The sequence below is a fragment of the Alosa pseudoharengus genome, unplaced genomic scaffold (assembly GCF_046254945.1).
Source record: "Alosa pseudoharengus isolate Yale_2024_CS ecotype anadromous, Long Island Sound unplaced genomic scaffold, YU_APseudo_1.1 YU_APseudo_1.1_scf_11, whole genome shotgun sequence".
NCBI classification, from domain to species: Eukaryota; Metazoa; Chordata; class Actinopteri; order Clupeiformes; family Clupeidae; genus Alosa; species Alosa pseudoharengus.
The window spans coordinates 21,745,473-21,766,154 of NW_027468576.1; the positions used below are offsets into that span (position 1 = coordinate 21,745,473).

The 20,682-nt window shown below is 43.1% G+C and overlaps 1 protein-coding gene across 1 annotated transcript; it reads left to right on the plus strand.

Moving 5' to 3' along the window:
* Positions 1–3,681: 3,681 nt before the first annotated feature.
* lrrc8c (leucine rich repeat containing 8 VRAC subunit C) lies at positions 3,682–20,682 on the plus strand. The gene is made up of 3 exons (XM_076278420.1): positions 3,682–3,831; positions 12,640–12,782; positions 16,595–20,682. The coding sequence occupies exons 2-3, from the start codon at positions 12,645–12,647 to the stop codon at positions 18,887–18,889; spliced, it is 2,433 nt and encodes an 810-aa protein (XP_076134535.1). The 5' UTR covers positions 3,682–3,831; positions 12,640–12,644; the 3' UTR covers positions 18,890–20,682.

Consider the following 20,682-nt stretch of genomic DNA (forward strand, 5'->3'; position numbering starts at 1 on the left):
GCAGAATATTCCTTGATATCACAAAGGGTATGTCTCTGGGTGGACTTTTAAAATCCGTCTGGATAAAAATAAATAAATAAATAAAAGCAGATACATACCTTCCGAAATCACCTGATTTCCATTGCATGTTGACAGCTGCTGGACTGGACGGTTGAAAGAATATGCCTGCCTGCCGATTTTTTTCTCTCAACCTTCAAATAACTATGCATCTGTGTTGAAGTCACCCTGGTGCTGGGTAGTGTACTCCACGTCAGGTGGGGGACAGGGGGGAGCACAGCCCTAAACTATCAACCCAGCAGTGATAAACTATCAACCCAGCAAGCTGGGTTACAGAAATGACCCAATATGAGTAAAAACAACCAAACAAAACGACCCAACAGCCTCAACCCAGCGTTTGGGTTGAAAAAATAACCCAGCATTTTTTAGAGTGTGTGTAGACAACGGCCATATTGGCGTCACAAACTATAGCCCCATGCATTTCTATGGAGTATTTTTTAAGTGCTGTGTCTCTGGATAACCTAGAGTTGTGCGCGTTCACGGCGAAGGCATCATCTATTGAGAGTCGAAACCATGAGTGAAACCGGCGAAACGAAGAGCACCGTATTTTTCAGAGGCGGAGTAGTCGAGAGAACTGTAATAATAAAAAAGAGACCTTGCTTGGCAGACAATAGCCTAACTCACCGTGTAAATGCGTACGTATTTAATGTCAAAAGCACAATTAAATAATTCACTGGACATCACGTATTGTATTGACTGCTTTGAATGATGCTTTCTTAAACTAGCCTATCTTGTCACAGATTGAGTGGGCCATAGAATTCTTTGAGAATCCCAAATTTAATTTTCTATTTTAACGCGGGTTCTGCAGCTGTGGGCCAAGTTAAACTTTTGCGCTGCAGTGATGCTGACCTGCCAGTTGGTGAAACTAAACTTTAATGATCCTCGTGGGTTTGTGTCCAGGAAAACGAATGAAGTTGCGCAGGAACTGCTTTAGCGCAAGGCAAACTTTACGGACCGACCGACAGCTTGCCGATATGCTTTGCGTCTCCAACACTACAAAAACTCCCAGTCGGAGAGCATGTGTAGCCTATTAAAAAAAATATTTTATCCCAAATGCCATCAGCATTCTTAACCAAACTTAGTGAACATGCATACCCGGCTGAGCTGTACAGCTATATTTAAACTTATTTATGAATTTTCTATAGGCTATGTTTGCCCTTTTTTGTACTGTAATTGTTTTAATTATATCTTCAATGTGTCTGAGATGTTGTTTGTCCATCTGTCTGGTGAGCCAAAGACGTAGGCTAGCTAGCCTAGGCCTACATTATATTTATTTTATTCTATTCTAATCCACCATGCGTAATGTAGGGATGGAGAATGATTTTCAAGTAGCCTACTGTATATTTAGGATTCAGCTGAAAAACTCGAGCGCTCTTGAAAAACTCGTTTGGAAAAGAATGGATAGGCTATCATGTGATGTCGTGGTCTTATTGCCCTCTCACGGTGAATTGCACGGATGAATATTACATGATTTTGTGCTTCTTTGTCAACCGGACCTTCGTCAAAATGAAACGCCATTGTGTGACCTGCCAGTTGGTGAAACTAAACTTTAATGATCCTCGTGGGTTTGTGTCCAGGAAAACGAATGAAGTTGCGCAGGAACTGCTTTAGCGCAAGGCAAACTTTACGGACCGACCGACAGCTTGCCGATATGCTCTGCGTCTCCAACACTACAAAAACTCCCAGTCGGAGAGCGTGTGTAGCCTATTAAAAAAATATTTTATCCCAAATGCCATCAGCATTCTTAACCAAACTTAGTGACAACATGCATACCCGGCTGAGCTGTACAGCTATATTTAAACTTATTTATGAATTTTCTATAGGCTATGTTTCCCCTTTTTTGTACTGTACTTGTTTTAATTATATCTTCAATGTGTCTGAGATATTGTTTGTCCATCTGTCTGGTGAGCCAAAGACGTAGGCTAGCTATAGCCTAGGCCTACATTAAATATTTATTTTATTCTATTCTAATCCACCATGCGTAATGTAGGGATGGAGAATGATTTTCAAGTAGCCTACTGTATATTTAGGATTCAGCTGAAAAACTCGAGCGCTCTTGAAAAACTCGTTTGGAAAAGAATGGATAGGCTATCATGTGATGTCGTGGTCTTATTGCCCTCTCACGGTGAATTGCACGGATGAATATTACATGATTTTGTGCTTCTTTGTCAACCGGACCTTCGTCAAAATGAAACGCCATTGTGTGACAAGTGTAAAAATAGCGGCCTGGTTGAACATGCACTGAAATAACCCAACATAATTGAACATAACCTGAACAAAACCTACCCCCTACCAGGTTAAGTTCAGAGCCTATGTTACCATAGTTACTTACATGGCCTGATCATTTTTGAGCTTTCTGGAACTGAAATCCCAGGTTTTCCGTTTACTCTGGGTTTACATACAAGCAGAGCCTGCAATGTTTCGGACTGTCTTCGCGACCTAATTGCATTTTAAAGTAGGCTATGCCTACGTGCAGAACATTGTATGTTATTTTAGAAGTGAAAGAATGGCTTCTGTTGTGGATTTGCTTTTCACCTTGACGAGGAGTTACTCGCTTGTCTACAGAATAAACGCTAACTGGGTAAGACGTAAACACGGAAGTGACGTAGCCTAGTTCCCGCCTTGACGAGTGACTTGACAGATTACAGATCGAATTGCCATTTGAATTTTGCAACACAAAGAGCGTGGCAAAGTGCAATGCAATCACGGGGGGCGCTATTTCTTTTCCATTTGAATAAAATGCCTCAAAACGATGGCAAAACGTTTTGCCCAAAATAATCCAAATCGTTTTCAGGCTGGCATTGTCAGTTTTGCCAAATATGTTTTCAAAATGCAATCCTACATTGCACTTTGAATATTAAATTGCAAAACGAATTGACAGCTAAATTATGAAACTGAATATTGAAAATTGAAATGCAAAATGAATTGCCATTTGAATTTTGAGACTGAAGTACCATGGCAAAATGGAATGCAATTTAATCCATGTTTATTCTATTTTTTAACCAAAATTATTCAAATTTTAGATTTTAGGATTGCATTGTCACTTTGCAGATTAAAATACAATTTGTTGGAAATTATTGCAAATTGCAATATTAAATTACATAATGAATTGGCAATTGCATAATGTAATGTCTTTTTAAATTGCATATTGCAGATTGCATTCTAATTTGAATTAAGCTACAGATATGCTTCCATAGTTTCCCCCTACATGTACTTGATATTTTATTTATTTACCTAAGCTATATGTTAAACATGTGTCTGTGTTAGTGCTCATATTTGCCAATATTTCAGTTGATTGTGTTCAACGGGTATATGCTCTCCTTACAGCCTTTTACAAGCAGGATGTGGTGGTCCTAAGAATAGGTTGAGAGAATGCTGACCAGCTGTAGAGACATAAGGAAGTGGGTTTAGCTGTCCCACAGAGAAAGGAGGAGGGTGTACTACCAGCCAGAGGTGATGTTTCAAGCACAAATAGAAAGATTCAAGGTCAGAAAATTTCAAAAATAGAAATAAATATATTATGTACACTGTCCAGTTACGGCGTCAACTTCTTGAGAAAAAAAAAACTTGCTACACAATGTATTCGTTGAGCTACCCCAAACTTGTGGTCCCGCCCTTATGCCGTTCGTCAGTGAAGCCTTTGTGAATCAGAGGCACATAACGGTATAGCACTCGGACCATATTCACAGCAGCTACAAGGACATGCCTCCACCTCTGTGTTGGCAACGGCCAAACATCATATAAGAGAGTAAGCTGCCGGGGGAAATATTTTGGGTAAGAACAATGTTTAATTATTGTTATTATGTATAGGTTTTATTTGTATGTTTACCCAGTGAGAAAAGGGCAGTTCGATCAAGTCTTTATCCTGTGTAACCATGCGCTCGGATGATATTGTAACAGCGTGGCATATCCTATGAAACCCTTAAGATAACTTAGACTGCGTAATTGTCGGGGAAGTTGAGAAGAGCGAAATTGTTTCTGTTCTGATCAGATTAGGCTAAATGGTCATTAGGTGAGAACAAACAAAAAAAATAGACAAAAGTATCAGAATAACCTGTTTTGCAGTTGTGTGCATTGGTGGAGCGAGGGGGTGGCTTCGGGGGCTCAAGCCCCGAATCTTTTTTTGTAGCCTATGTGTTTTCAATTTCCAACGATTCTAATTTCTAATTTAACTTTCCCTTGGTTTCTCTATAAATGTTACAAAATGTAGGCTACTATTACTGAGCAAATAGGCTATCCCTTATTTTCAAAGCCCAATATTGACAGATAATCTGATTTCCCACACGATGAGTTTAGGCAATGGCACAGCCGAGATGTAGCGGTTTACGTCATAAACCTGGCAGGAAAGTTCAGAGCGGCGCAGTCAGTTTAAACAGCAAGCGGTAAGAAAAACTATTGTCAAGACATTAGGCAATTAGGCTACTGTAGGCTACCCCGGAATACAAAAATAAACCTCAAAAAGACAGAAAGTTTGTTGTACTGTATTCATAGAGTCTCAATGACCGAATCAGTAGCCTAGATTTACCTGTTGTCAGTTGAGTTCGTTCAATTATGCCATAAGAGATGTAACGTGGCTACCGGCGGGATTTTGAATTTGCATGTTTCATGCATTTTAGGGCAAAGATGCTTCATAGTACCAAAACAACGATCAAACATTATCAAATGTATCATGACGTGTTGTCACAAACTTACTCCAATTAGAAAATCGAAACCAAAATCATGTAAGTGTAAGTGTTCTCTCATTGACGCCTGTAAGGCCTATAAGGAAAATGCGATTTCAGTTTGTAAAATGTATGTAGCCTATCCCACCCCTCCCCAACTGAATTAGTCCCCTATGTGAAGCACTGAAGGAGAGAATTCCCCACATTTTGAAAAATGAGCTTTAAGCCTTGAATTAAACGTAGCTTAACATGTCTCAATGTGTCCATTAGTTTACACAGAATTCACTAGAAGTCATTATTTAAGGGGTTATTTTTCAAAATTTTCTGCCGGGGGTGCATGCCCCCGGACCCCCCTGTGTGACACTGGGCTAAGCCCCCAATGTTTCAAATGTCTGGCTCCGCCCCTGGTTGTGTGGTTAAGTGCTGAATCGTTACAGATGTGGAAATAACACGTGTTGGTATAATATATATTTTTGCTGATGCAGGTTAATTTACACGCTTGAGTGACTGCCAGTAGGCTATCTGGACAGACTGTCGGGACATCGATTAGGTTAGAAGGCTATTCCCAGCACAGCAGAGAGAGCCAAGCAATTTCCATTAGATTCTGATTTAAGGGTTGTATTTCAAACGACGTTACTCTAAGGTCAGTGTGCTAAACTGAAAGTAGCCTACCCCTTCATTCCAAAAATACAGAGTTAGCATCACACAGCCCACGAATGTCACATGGTGGTTAAGTTTATGGCTTGGTGGTTTAGTAGGCCTACTTGCATTTTATTGTCAAAATCATGAATTTGTGTCCAGTGCCATCTTCAAGATTTGCCTTCAACTTGTTTTCTGTATGAGGGTGTGGTGAGGTCAGTTATGTTAAGAGTTCCCTAGGACAAGGAGTAGGCTAGAGTTGCCATGAGTGTAAACTGGACTTGTCCTTCATTCCAAGAGATATATTGCAATAATGCTATCACATGACAATCAGTGAGGGTGAATAGGATTTAGTATTAAAAGCACTAAATAGGCCCTATGTATGTTACAATGGAACATCTGTCTTTACCTTTGGGAAATGGCTGGTATCTCACAAAACAACACCTATTGTCTTGAAGGTCCTTTATTAGGACAGGATTTTGTATCCTTGGGTCTGGAGGTGACTCAGACATACATTGTCTCTGTCAGGCTGTGACTGAGAGAGCTGGACCATTTCCTGCCAGGAAAGGCTCTGTCAGTTGGATAAGGCTGGTCTGGCTCAACAATGTCCCAACAAAAATTAACGCCACAAGGGCATATCTCTTTCAAAGCGATCAAAGGAAGCCTCACTCAGTGAATTTCAGTCCATTTAGTGTTATTACTGGGGAAAGCATGTCACGGCAACAGCCCTTCAGTGTGATCCAACAGAGAATCTCAGCGAGACACGAGTCCTTGGGGACCTAATGGACTTCTTGCAGTCATTTGGATCACATAAACATCCCTTTATCCTGGTGTGCCCTGCATCCTTCCTCATAAGGTACATACTATTTCCACCAAGCTTGCCAAACAGCAGGTTTGGTGTGTTCAGATATTTTTTAAAAACAGTCAGGAAGGCAGTTCCTAAATGAAGGTCACTGTCATGATAGTATCACCAATGTCACTTTGATTGAAGAGGACGGAAGCAGGTTTTTTGATCATTGAATTGATTGTGCTCTTGGTTTCCCGGATGGAAACAGAGACGCGCAAAAAAAAAATCAGAGGCATGTTGCCTCTCCTGCTGACACACAGCATGTTAAGACCATTACTCAGCACAGGATATTCCAGACCTCTTGAACCATTGCAGCTGGCTACAACAGATGTATAAATATTGTTAGAAGCACTTTAAAAAGTGTTTTCATAAGCATGCAGTGCACCGTTCAAATCAACCAGTCAGGACTTCAGAGCATGTGGTAGACAGAGCTACGATGCTGGAGACTGATAAAAAAAACAGTTTCCATCTTAGTGAGAGTGCAAGGTCGAAGATGTTGATGACAGAATGATTACGGCAAAGACTGTAGTGGAGTCTCGTGTAATGCCGAGGGGATTCTCCGGGGAGGATGAGTCATTGAGGAGATTAAGTTATTGGAGGTCAGACCAGTACGGCCTCCAGAGTCGCCACCGCACTAGTACATTGAGGCAAAAATTCATGTCCAGTAAGAGTTTGGTCAAATTAATATTCAGCATCATTCAAGAAATATGTAACTTGGATAGGACATACTCTCATTCTAGCCAACACGTGAGTAAATGGAAGCTTAAAAAAGGTCCAAATGTTGAAATCTAAACTGTTATGGTTTATTATGTTATTGGAAAATCAATTATTTATTTTGTGGACTTGAAGTATTTACTTCCATGTTTAGTGAAGAGTTCAAGTTTACTCAACACCAGGATCTCCTCTGAGTATAGCATGGCCCATGTTTTTGTACTCCACAGCATTTCAAGCATGAAACCCCAATTAGAGCTGAACAGATTTTTCAGTTAGAATACAGTGGAATTCAGGCTAGTGTTGTGAGTTGTGTGCTTGTGAGTAATTGCCCAGAACATCCCAGCAGGGAGTGGGAGTCTGCTGGCATGCCTTCTTTTGCAGACAGAGGGCGACCTCCCACCACACTGTTACCTCTGCTAGCCTGCCCTGACCCCACAGACATGGCTGATATCAGGATGAGAGGCATATCAAATAAAGCCATTGTGTTGATAATTGGGAAAGATGCTGATTCAGTTTATGTGTTTGGAAAAAATATCACCTTGTCAGAGTGAAAGGACAACCTAGGTTTAAGCAAATTGATTGAATTGAAGCAGTTACTGCAGGCCCAATACATGTACTGTAAAGAGGAAATGAAACATAACAAATATTTCAGAACCCGTAACAACATGTGAAATTCCTTGTGTTATTGGTTGGGGACTTTCCACCGCAGCCAGACCTGTCAACACCACATGCAAGTAATCATACTGAAACAACCTAAACTAGCACATCAGGGTGCACTGCAGCTACCATATGAATACATGCAAATTCTAACCGGCAGCATTTGCCGGGGGTTGTCAACCTTAGTTCATTTGTGTGCTGTAAATTTAGGCCCACAAGAAATCCAGTTCAGCGGTGGTGTTTGGCATCCCAAACCTACCCCTTCCATCACGCTTAAGATGCATGATACCAGAAACAACCATACCGTAGACTTCAGGACACACCGCAAGCATTACTGAGATTCTTCCACAATAACCATTAACATTATAAAAATATGAATTAATTGTAAATTGAATTTAACTAACTTGACTAGTTTGTCAGTCTTGATTTATTCACTAACATAGGCCTTGATTTATTCATTAACATAGGCCTGTCTTTAAACTTCAATTGAGTTATCATCAGAGCATGGCACTGAATGAGCTGTATCGGGCCGTCAGTGAACAACAAAGTGAACACCCGGATGCCTTCACAATCATCGCTGGAGATTTCAATCACGCCAATCTCAAAACTGTACTACCAAAATTTCACCAACATGTAAACTTCCCAACAAGAGGACAAAATACCCTGGACCTTGTTTACACCCCACAGAAAGAAGCCTACAAAGCCAAACCCCTCCCCAACATCGGACAGTCAGACCATTAGCATCCTGCTGCTGCCCCGATACAGACAAAGAGCAAAAGTCACCAAACCAGTTCTGAAGGAGGTGAGAGTGTGGCCGGAGGGGCCGCAGGGGGCCGTCTCACAACTTCAGGACTGCCACCCACAACAACCACATTGACATTGAGGAATACACAGACACTGTGACCTCCTACATCACCAAATGCATCGATGATGTTACAGAAATAAAACACATCACCACTCAAGCCAACCAGAAGCCATGGCTGACAGGAGACGTCCACAGACTGCTGAGGGCCAGAGACAAAGCCTTCAGAGCTGGAGATGTAGCTGGCCTAAGAACAGCGAGGGCTAACCTGTCCCAGGGCATCAGGAAGGCAAAAAAGGATTACACAGACAAAATAACAACACACTTCAAAGACAGCAGAGACGCACAGAGCCCTTGGCAGGGCATACAGGCCATCACTGACTACAAGCCTGCGCCATGAAGCTGTGAGAACAACACCTCTCTGCTAAATGACCTGAACAGTTTTTTCGCTCGTTTTGAAGCACAAAATGACACTCACCCACAGAAAACCCCACCTCCCCCCCACGACCAACCCCTGTACCTGTCCTCTGCCAGCGTGAAGAGGACACTAGCCACCATTAACCCACGCAAAGCAGCAGGCCCAGACAACATACCAGGCCGAGTGTTGAAGGACTGTGCAGAAGAGCTGAAGGATGTTTTTACAGACATTTTCAACACCTCTCTGGAGCAAGCAGTCATCCCATCACTTTTCAAAGCTGCCACCATCATACCCGTGCCAAAGAAATCATCACCATCATGCTTCAATGACTACCGTCCTGTAGCACTCACGCCCATAATCATGAAGTGCTTCGAACGGCTAGTCATGTCACACATCAAAGCCACCCTACCCCCCACCCTGGACCACATCCAGTTTGCATACCGAGCCAAACGATCCACGGAGGATGCAATCTGCTCTGCCCTCCATCCAGCCCTCACCCACTTGGACAATAAAGACTCATATGTGAGAATGCTGTTCATAGACTTCAGTTCAGCATTCAATACCATAATACCACAACAACTCATCAGCAAACTGGACAGGCTAGGATTCAGCACCTCCCTCTGCAACTGGCTGCTGGACTTCCTGTTGCAGAGACCACAAGCAGTATGTGTCGGGAACAACACCTCAAGCACTCTGACCCTGAGCACGGGGGCCCCGCAAGGGTGTGTGCTCAGCCCCCTGCTCTTCACACTGTTAACACATGACTGTACAACCACTCACAGCTCCAACCATCTGGTGAAGTTTGCGGACGACACAACACTGGTGGGCCTCATCACTAAGGGCGATGAGGCTCACTACAGAGAAGAAGTAGACCTGCTGGCTAAATGGTGCAAAGACAACAACCTCCTGCTGAATGTCAGCAAGACCAAGAAGGAGGCCACAAACAACTGCCACCACTGTCCATCGACGGAGATGCTGTGGAGAGAGTGAGCAGCACAAAATTCCTGGGGGTGCACATCAGCGACGACCTCTCCTGGACTACCAACACAGAATCACTGGCGAAGAAAACCCAGCAGCGCCTCTACTTCTTGCGCAAATTGAAGAAGGCAAGTGCCACGCCTCCCGTCATGACCACATTCTACAGAGGGACCATCGAGAGCATCGTGTCCAGCTGCATCACAGTGTGGGGCGGAAGCTGCACAGATCAGAACAGGAAGACCCTCCAGCGCATTGTTAACACAGCTAAGAGGATCATTGGAGCACCACTCCCCTCCCTGCAGGACATTTACACCACCCACCTCACACGCAAAGCACTAATGATTGTCAAGGACACAACCCACCCTGCACACGAACTGTTAAGCCTCCTGCCCTCTGGAAAGAGGTGCAGGAGCCTCCCCTCCCACACCACCAGACTTGCAAGTAGCTTCATCCACCAAGCAATCAGGATGCTGAACACTCTACCCACTCTCCCATCACTGACAGCCCCCCCCACCCACCAGCCAGCCAGGACCCTAGGATCCTGTCTACCCCAACCCCCCCCCCCCCCAAGGACCGCCCTGTGGAACTGCACTGTGACTGCGCAGCCTAACGTGTTGCTGCTTCATATCAAGCCTGATATACTTGAAATGACTGCATATCAATGTAAATATACAGTACACACAAGCACAAGTTTAAACTTCATGTAAATGTTATCAATGTTATTTATCACTCTGCCACAATGCTACTGCTACTACTACTCTGTCAGAAGGTTACGCTAGGACTATGTAAATATACAACACAACTATGTTTTTGATATACGTTCTATATTTCTATATTTTGATATATGTTCTATATTTCAGTCTCGCACTTTAATGTCTGTATGTGGTATGTCTGTATATTTTTATTTTTTATTGTCTATGGCTATGTCTAAAGTATGTCTATGTCTGTATTTAAAGTATGTCTATGTCTGCATGGGAAAGTAAGAAACGAAATTTCAATTCTTTGTATGACCAGTGCATGTAAAGAAATTGACAATAAAGCCGACTTGACTTGACTTGATCATTTGAAAGATGTCGCATAATGGATGAGAGGGAGATATAAACCACTTTAGTAAGGACAAAGTTAAAGGTCAGACAAAACAGACCAGGGAAATCTCAATAATACGATTCTCCACCACAGATGTGCATACCCTGATATGATGAGGGAAGTGCACTTGCATGCCGCAACCACTGTCATTAAAACCTGCTTTCTCATGGACTTACTGTATTAACGCCTTTTCATTCGTACAACCATGATGCAAATATTCCATATCCTCTTCAGTGCATTTGAATTAACTGACTTTGAGTGTTGATACCTTTTCAGTTGGTAGTTATGTCAAACGGGAAGTTTTAACATATATTCCTATGTTCAAGTATTGACAGACTTCGTCAGTCACAGGTGCACAATTTCTGCAACAGAGTATTCAAGTAATGGCTGTGTGTGTTAAAAATAATACTCTCATCCCTTAATACTACTAACTAACTAATAAGTATTTTTGTAAATATGCATTCCAGTAATGTCCATAATGACACAGAGAGTACTGATATTAACAAGCAAATTAGATCAAGTGCCTCAGCTGGACAAACACTGTGTGCCTAATTATATTTATTAGTTCATTGATTGACTTCCTTTGTCGCCTCCTCTGCATTACCACTGCAACGCATAAGCAGCATTAGGCAACCACAGGAAGGAATGCATCATTAATGTGGGCCAATGATGGGTATTGTGGGAGACCTTTCATTTCCTGTGTGGCTTTGGTTCAGATTTGCTTGTTCTTAAGCTGCATTAGTGCAGCAGCCTGCAGGTGCTTGTGAAACGCCTCAGCAGAGATGACTAATGTTGATGTTTTTAAACATAAAGGACTTGACGGATGACTATCTTACTGCATGTACTGCGTAATGTTGTAATCAGGACTCAATAATGTACCCACAAGTTGCAATTGCCCTCCGTGCATATGTCTCAGGGATGTGCATCAGTGCAGATGAGATGTGTGCACCTTTACAAAATTAACATGAACTCTTCAGAAGTTCCACAGCTTAGAATCTCATCTTGTAGGAACTGTGATGTGGGAGGCTATGATATTGTATTATGTGGACTGTATGTTTAAGGATGCATTCAGGCTTATTATGAATATGTCTGTCAAGAATGGAAGAAATAATCACATGTTTGAACAGACAGGGTTAATTGAGACTAACTTGAAAGTAGTTTTCACGGCACTTGATTAATATCTGAATGAATTAGACAGAAACTTATTTGTGATTAAAAAGTCAGTACCCTTGATGATCCCTGCGGAGCATAAATACTGCCATTCCTAGATAGCTGGTGGCTTAGCTCCAGAGGTTTGTTTGACAAGAAGAGACACAGAAAAATGGATTGCTGTTAACAAAAGATGGAGACATCACTACAGGGATGGTGGGAAGTTCTCCAGAGGCATGTCTAATCCTAACAGTGCTCTCCGGTCAGCAACCACAGACCAAACTAAGGCCCTCAGCTGAGGGCTATACAAATAGCATGGTGGGGGTGCTGGGATGAGGGTTGTGGTTCTCTGAGGGGCTCAATGATGTTGATTTTAGACATGTATGACTTTTTGGCCTGCATAAAATGACATATTGGCAAAAACAAGAGGTTAATGTAAGTTCGCTCCACATGACCATTCTCTACCCTTTTCCTTATCAGAATGCATAATCTAATATAAATGGAGCACAGTATCAGATAGCAAATGCTTGTTCCAGAGTTCATTGTACAGGAATTGTAATGTAGTTTTCTTATCAGCAGCTGTTGTTCTGGAGACTTATTTTCCACACTTGTGTGTCTTTTGTCCTGATAGGAATTATGATTCCTGTGACGGAGTTTCGGCAGTTCTCAGAGCAGCAGCCAGCTTTCCGTGTGCTGAAGCCATGGTGGGACGTGTTTACAGAATACCTCTCCGTGATCATGCTCATGATTGGGGTGTTTGGATGCACCCTTCAGGTTGGTGTCATAGCAACAACAGAAGCAGTGCCTTTAAGCACGTTCGTAACCTTCCAGAGTGGTCTTTATTGTTACATCTATGACTATGCCCTCATACAACATACACAAGGTCATAATATCCATGCACAATATATCTGTTTTAGTGCAATGCATACAACCCCAAAACAGAAAAAGTTGGGACGTTGTGTAAAATGTGAATAAAAACAGAATGTAATAATCTGCAAATCTCTTAAACTCATATTTAGTTGCAAAAATGACACAGACAACATATCAAATGTTCAAAATGACAAATTTGACGGTACGGGGGTAACGAAATGCTGGGAAAGTTGTGTAATGATAAAGAAAACAAAAGGAGGAATGTTTGACAACTAATTAGGGTAACTGGTAACACAATTGGGTATGAAAAAGAGCATCCCAGTGAGGCAGGGTCTCTTAGAAGTAAAGATGTAGGGGTATTCAGAGAATCCAGAGAAAACAAATTGGATAGCCATGGTTGATTTCATGGTTGATCAGCCACCTGATTTATTCACCTGTGGAAAGGAAGGGGGGATGGTACAGAGCGAACCTGATGAAGCGCTAGGCGAAACACGTTGTTCGTTCTAAAATAAATATTAAGTTAACAGTGATCAGTGTGCGGTGATTTTTGATCTTTCACTCTTGGATTATACTTACCTGCCTCACCTGCACCTGTTCAACTGAAGGTTTGTGCACAGGGACACCTATGGACTTGGATAGCCATGGTCTTTTGGACCTCAGACCTGTCATTGTATGGGCTCAGGAAAACCTCTGGTAACCATTATCTATGTTCCTCTATGTGCTCAGTTATATACTCAATTCAAAAACTGCAGCCAAAATTGTAACAGCCAAAATTGTATTGAGACATGATACAGAAAATACCACTGTCTTATCTGGGCCTGAGCTTGTTTAAAATAGACTGAGGTAACATGTAAAAAGGTCCTGTGGTTAGACCAATCAAAATGTGCCATTCGTTTTGGAAATCATGGACTCTTCTGGGCTAAAGAGGAGAGGACCTATCCAAGTATCCAACCTATCCAACGTTTCAGTGCTCAGTTCCAAACCCAACATCTATGACATTGTGGAGGAGCATTGTGCCTACAGCATGGACATCTTGTACATTTGGCAAAGCACAATCAATTCTGAATGATGTATACAGGTTTTGAGCAACATATACTGCCATCCAGGCAATGTCTATTCCAGGGAAGACCTTAAATATTTCAGGAAAAAAATGGCGAAATAGATTCTGCACATATTTAAAGTATTTCTCCTTAGAGGAAGAGTCCAGGTGCTAAAATGGCCTGTCTGCAGTCCAGATTTTCTCAAATGAGGTGCATAATGGAATGAAAAACATGACTAAGAATACCACATACTGTTGAGCAACTGAAATCCTGTATCGGGGAGTAATGGGACAGCATTTCATTTTCAACACTCTAGCAAATGGTCTCCTCAGTTCCTAAACATTTACAGAATTTTGTTAAATGAAGAGGAGAAACAGCATAGTGGTAAACATGCTCCTATCCCAACTTTTTTTAAAACATGTTGCTGGCATCAAATTCAAAATTAACAGATATTTTCCATTAAATAGTCAAAATGTTGGCATTTGATATGTTGTCTGTGTCTATGTCCTTTTTGCTGCTAAATATGGGTTTACGAGACTTGTACATTCAGTTTTATTTGCATTTTACTAAACGTCCCAACTTTTTCTGTTTTGGGGTTGTAGTTAATACAAATGGAATGGAGTGTTTTCTGGACATTTTTGAAGGATCTAGAGTATTTTCCCACAGAAAAGTTTCAAGTACATTTACATTTTTTATTAGATGCAAGAACCTGTCCATGCAATTGTCCCATGAGTCATTCTTTCGTCTCATAGTCATTATCACAAGCCCTGGCTGTTTTAAAGCTCACCTGCTGGACAGCTTTCCAGGATATGAAAACTGGAGGGCTACAAACCTCCTATGTGTCAAAGTGGCATAAAGCTCTGTGTTGGGTTGTGTGTAGTCCACACAGGCTGTGGTGGGTGTTCACAGGACAAATAAGGCAAAATTCCAGCACCTCTGTGTGAAATATATAGACCCCCATTCCTTTGTCTTTCTCCATTCCCCATAAACTCAGAGGAAAGAGTCTTCACTATTATGACCTCAGTTCTGGCAGACCAGCTGAAGACTGGTATTTACAGCCAACACCGCCCAGTTTGTCCTCTGTGTGTAAATTCCTGTCGATAATTCCCAATTATTTTTAGATAGGACAAACACCCCTGACAGGAACTCCATGAGTGGGTGGGAACATCCCCCCTCACCTCCCCAGAGGAACAAGTTCAAAGGCAGAACCTTTTAAAAAAAAAAAAAAAAAAAAAACTTTGCTTGGTTACCGTATGGAAAACTGTGTGGGTATGGTAAATGTTAGCCATCTGATGACTCCCAAAGTTTACACTCGTAACGTCAGCCTCGTCCATGGCAGCCATTATGGTGCCTAATTGACACGCTTCCTGCCATTACGTAGGTGCCTCGTGCTGTAGAATGGGAGAGGTATTCACACTCCGTGCCAAAAGGGCCCCATCTGAATCGAGGGGGAGTGTGAGCCGGCTGGGAGCACATAATGCCGGGTGAAAGGATCTTTAGAGCAGTGCAGTGGACAAAATTAGAAAAGGGCGGGTGAAATAGACAGAGGGAGTGCACAGGGACGGACTGGGACTAAAAAAAGGCCCTGGACTTTCATACAAAAAGGTCCACTACCATTCGCACTCGCACACACATTAGGTGTAGAACTTTTCCAGAATGTCCAGATTGCCAGTCCGCCCCTGGGAGTGCAGTGTGTGTGTGCGTGCGCGTGTGTGTGCGTGTGTGTGTGTGTGTGTGTGTGTGTGTGTGTGTGTGTGTGCGTGTGTGTGTGATTGTGTAAGAGAGAGAGGGAGAGACAGAGACAGTGTGACAGAATAAGTGGTAGTGTGTGCACAGTTGGGCTGATCCCTCTTTCCTCAGGGGGCCCGACTCAGCAAAATTAGCCTCTGGTTCTCACCGTCAGCCTTGTGATGTGTCTTCCTCCTTTTCCCCCCTCAGCTGATGCAGCAGTAGGTTTTCAGATTTTCCCACTGAGACTGTACCCAGACAGGCCACATCCGGCCCAGAAGCTAGGATGTAATTATGTCACTGGATGTTACCGTGCCATCCCACAAGAAGGGAGGCGGAGAAGCACAGCATTAAGAATTATGACTCAGACCCTGACTTTCCAAACTCATTTGTCTGTGATAATACATTCGCTCAGGCAGCTACATCCAGGAACATCCAATAAAGTGATCTATCATCTGTCAGCTGTGGAGGAGGATTTGGGAAAGGTTGCGTGAAACAACACAGGGCAGGCTCTAGGCTCTTTTATTTATTTATTTTGAAACATTTCAGTGAGTATGTCTCCCTCTGGAGTACACTGGGGTGAATGCAGCAAGTGGACACTTCCTGTCTGAGTCATACCTCTGGTAGGCATATTACAGTAGATCTGTAGTATGCAATACAACAACACGTGCCTCAGGCAAAATAGTATAAATGTCTATTCAAATGTGTTTTGCACTGTCCATCTCAGAAAGTGTTGACTGAAAGACTGACTGAAATGACTGAAAATCATCTTTCTTCCACGTATTTTTCACAGTGTATACTTTGAATCATGTTGGCATCATGCATATTTCCAAAGTGCATCAATAGCTTTCCTTATTTTACTTTGTACATTTTATAAATGGGGCAAACTTTAAGAGGTATACTTTTAGATGTACAATTTCTAAACTGTCTGTGTCTTTTCTTCTGCAGGTAATGCAAGACAAAATCATCTGCCTTCCTCAGAGGAGTTCTCCAGTTCCTCCACTTCCTCCGACAAATCAGACAGGGATTTTGCCAAATCAAACAGAACCAACAAATGAGCCTGCACTCCCCTCTCCCACCTCAGTCTCACCTGTGCCTCCAGTGCAGGAGATGAGGGGCCTGAAGACTAATCTGGACTGGCAGCAGTACAGCTTCATCAACCAAATGTGCTACGAGAAGGCCCTTCACTGGTACGCCAAGTACTTCCCATACCTGGTGCTGATACACACGCTCATCTTCATGGTGTGCAGCAACTTCTGGTTCAAGTTCCCTGGCTCCAGCTCCAAAATTGAGCTCTTCATCTCCATTTTGGGAAAGTGCTTTGACTCGCCATGGACTACCCGAGCCCTGTCTGAGGTGTCGGGGGAGAACCCTGAGGACCGGGAGACCAAGAAGCACTTCTCCAGCCGGCCGGTTCCCAGTAGCGCCTGCCCAGGAGAGGGCAACCTGGTTAAGACTCAGTCTCTTCGGTCCATCCCAGAAAAGATTGTGGTGGACAAACCAGCAGCAGCAAGTGTGCTGGACAAAAAGGAGGGGGAGCAGGCGAAGGCACTCTTCGAGAAAGTCAAAAAGTTCCGAATACACGTGGAAGAAGGAGACATTCTCTATGTGATGTACGTTCGCCAGACTATCCTCAAAGTGCTCAAGTTTGTCCTCATCATTGCTTATAACAGCGTTTTGGTCTCCAAGGTCCAGATTACTGTCACATGCAATGTGGACATTCAGAACATGACTGGTTACAAACACTTTTCCTGCAACCATACCATGGCGCATCTGTTCTCTAAGCTCTCCTACTGCTACCTGTGCTTTGTGGTCGTGTACGGACTCACGTGCTTGTATACCTCCTACTGGCTCTTCTACCGCTCTCTCAAAGAATACTCCTTCGAGTATGTGCGACAAGAGACAGGAATCAGTGACATTCCAGACGTGAAGAACGATTTTGCTTTCATGCTGCATATGATCGACCAGTACGACCCACTCTACTCCAAGCGCTTTGCTGTCTTCCTCTCCGAGGTCAGCGAGAACAAGCTGAAGCAGCTCAACCTGAATCACGCCTGGACGGCGGAAAAGCTCCGCCAGCGTCTGCAGACCAACAGTAGCAACCGTCTCGAACTGCAGCTCTTCATGCTCTCGGGCCTACCGGACACCATCTTTGAGCTGTCTGAGCTGCAGTCCCTAAAGCTGGAGATCATCAACAACGTTACCATCCCAGCTGCCATTGCGCAGCTCGAGGATCTCCAGGAGTTGTCCCTCTCCCAGTGTTCGATGAAGATCCACACGGCAGCCGTATCCTACCTGAAGGAGAACCTGAAGGTTCTGCGGGTGAAGTTCGATGACGCCCGTGAGTTGCCCCATTGGCTGTATGTGCTGAGGAACCTGGAGGAGCTCCATCTCACCGGTTCCCTGAGTCCGGACGTCTCCAAGAACATCACCCTAGAATCCCTACGGGAGCTGAAGTGTCTGAAGACGCTCTCTCTGAAGAGCAACTTCACCAAGATCCCACAGGCCATCGTGGATGTCTCCAGCCACCTCCAGCGGCTGTATATCTACAACGACGGCACCAAGCTGGTGATGCTTAACAACTTGAAGAAGATGGTGAATCTCACAGAACTGGAGCTGTTGCACTGTGACCTAGAGCGTATCCCACACGCCATCTTTAGTCTGGTCAACCTGCAGGAATTGGACCTGAAGGAAAACAACCTGCGCTCCATTGAGGAAATCATCAGCTTCCAGCATCTGCGCAAGCTCACCAGCCTCAAGCTGTGGCACAACAGCATCTCTCAAATCCCTGAGCACATCAAGAAACTGGGCAGCTTGGAGAGGCTGTACTTCTGCTACAACAAGATCGAGATCCTGCCCTCGCACCTGTTCCTCTGCAACAAGCTGCGCTACCTGGATCTCTCCAATAATGACATTCGCTTCATTCCACCCGAGGTCGGTGTTCTGCAGAGCCTCCAGTACTTCTCGGTCACATGCAACAAGATCGAGAACCTTCCAGATGAGCTCTTCTTCTGCAAGAAGCTGAAGACGCTCAAGCTGGGCAAAAACACCCTGTCCCTGCTCTCGCCAAAGATTTCCTACCTGGTGCTGTTGACTCACCTGGAGCTAAAGGGGAATCATTTCGAGGCTTTGCCCCCTGAGCTAGGTGTCTGTCGGTCTTTAAAGCGCAGTGGCCTTGTGGTGGAGGATGCTCTTTTCGAGACATTGCCCTCTGATGTCAGGGAACAAATGAAAGCCGAGTAAATGGCTTTGAAATTAACTTGACTCTTCATATTATACCAAAAAAATCTTAAAGTGCATAATATGGTCTCTGTCCTTTCCAGGCGTGGTATTTCCGTCCATTTGTTATCCAGCCTGTGTGTATTAGATTTCATATGTTATGATGGATATTGCAATACTAATGGGTGAGTACATCATTTTATACTCCTACGCTTGGAATAGAAGGGAAAACCTTAAGATTATCTTTGTAAAGCAAACTATTTGGAAAAAAGACTTAATAATTATACACACATGTGTTCTTATTATTAGAACGTACTGTATTACTATTGATGCATCACAGAATAAGATAATGCCTTATTGAGTGTCTATGCAGGTCTGCCATTTGCTCATGGCACTGAGAAACTTGTTACACTGGATAGAGTGTATACCCCATACATTTGTAGCCTTCTTTTGAAAGATTGTAGTGCTTTTTTTGGCTACAACATTCACCCCTGGAATCACAATTAATGATAGCCCTTGCTAGGATGCATTTGTTGATGTCAAATCAAATTGCTCACAACATTGCAGTGAGAAATTGTTTATGTCATATTTCTATTTCATGTCCATGTCCTCAGTGACATAGTTGGGTAGTAATGCAGTATTATCTGTAAACATTTTGAAGCCTTGCATCACCTCTGACATGCATCACCTTATTTGCCCTGGAAAAAGTGACATTCCATTCTTCTCTATTATATTGCATTGTATCAATTATATAGCTGGTCAGCTGAAGTAAAATGTAAGCATTTGCAACTGACTAGTGGCTATATTCAGGTACACAAATACAGTAGGCACAAGATAAGTTGAACAGACTGTTTTAATGCCAAATTCTTTAGCTGCTACCACAATTGACCAAACTTCAGATGGCTACAATTGTGTGCTTCTTATGTACGGTATGCAAGCTTCCTATGATGCCATTGCACAGTTCCAACGTGCCATTGCACAGTTTCCTGACATCATTACTTTCCATTGTGAAACATGATCACAGATGTCGATATGCTTGTCCAGGGCAGTGAGCGGCTGCTTCTCAGGATATTGGAAATTTGATCATGTGAGATTTATACAATATGTACTTTGAGTACTAAGCAAAACAAAAATGCTCGCTGCATCCATCCCACCACTAGCATTATGCATGCGGAGACACTCTCTGGTCAGGCAGATTACATTAGTCCAACCCATGACACAGCAATACTGTGACTGTGAGTGCTTACGCCCTCAGCTAGGGCGCAGTGCAGTCGCTGCTTGGCACGACACCAGCAGCAGAGGGTGGTGTAGGATGTGAGGTTGTAACCGCGCCAGAGGAGGTCAGAGAGACAAGCTAGAGCTTGTGTCATGCTCGTGGAGATGGAGACGAGATTGAGTGGTGCCACCCACAGGACCCCGGGAATCAGAACATCAACGTCCTGTGTGCGGGATTACTGTAATCTTCAGGGGTTTGGTTTCTGTGGTGCTCTACGGGTCAGGTGATGCTTCATGTGTCAACAGTTGGTTGCAATGTGGACATGATTTGAGTTAATTCTAACTATTGCATTTGCATTTAACAAACACTATCTACAGCAGTCTGTTCAGACACACTGGACTTGATCCTATTAGCTCTCCATTAGTTAGGTTCTGGTGGAAATACGGTAGTTGGATTATTTTCATGAACAAAAAATAAAAAATATTTCACCATTGCTGCCTCTAAATGTAATGCCTTGTCAACATGACACTTTTTCTACTACGTATTTGATCATGCTGTACTGTATGAAATCCACAAGTAAATAAATATTTATTTAGTTTTA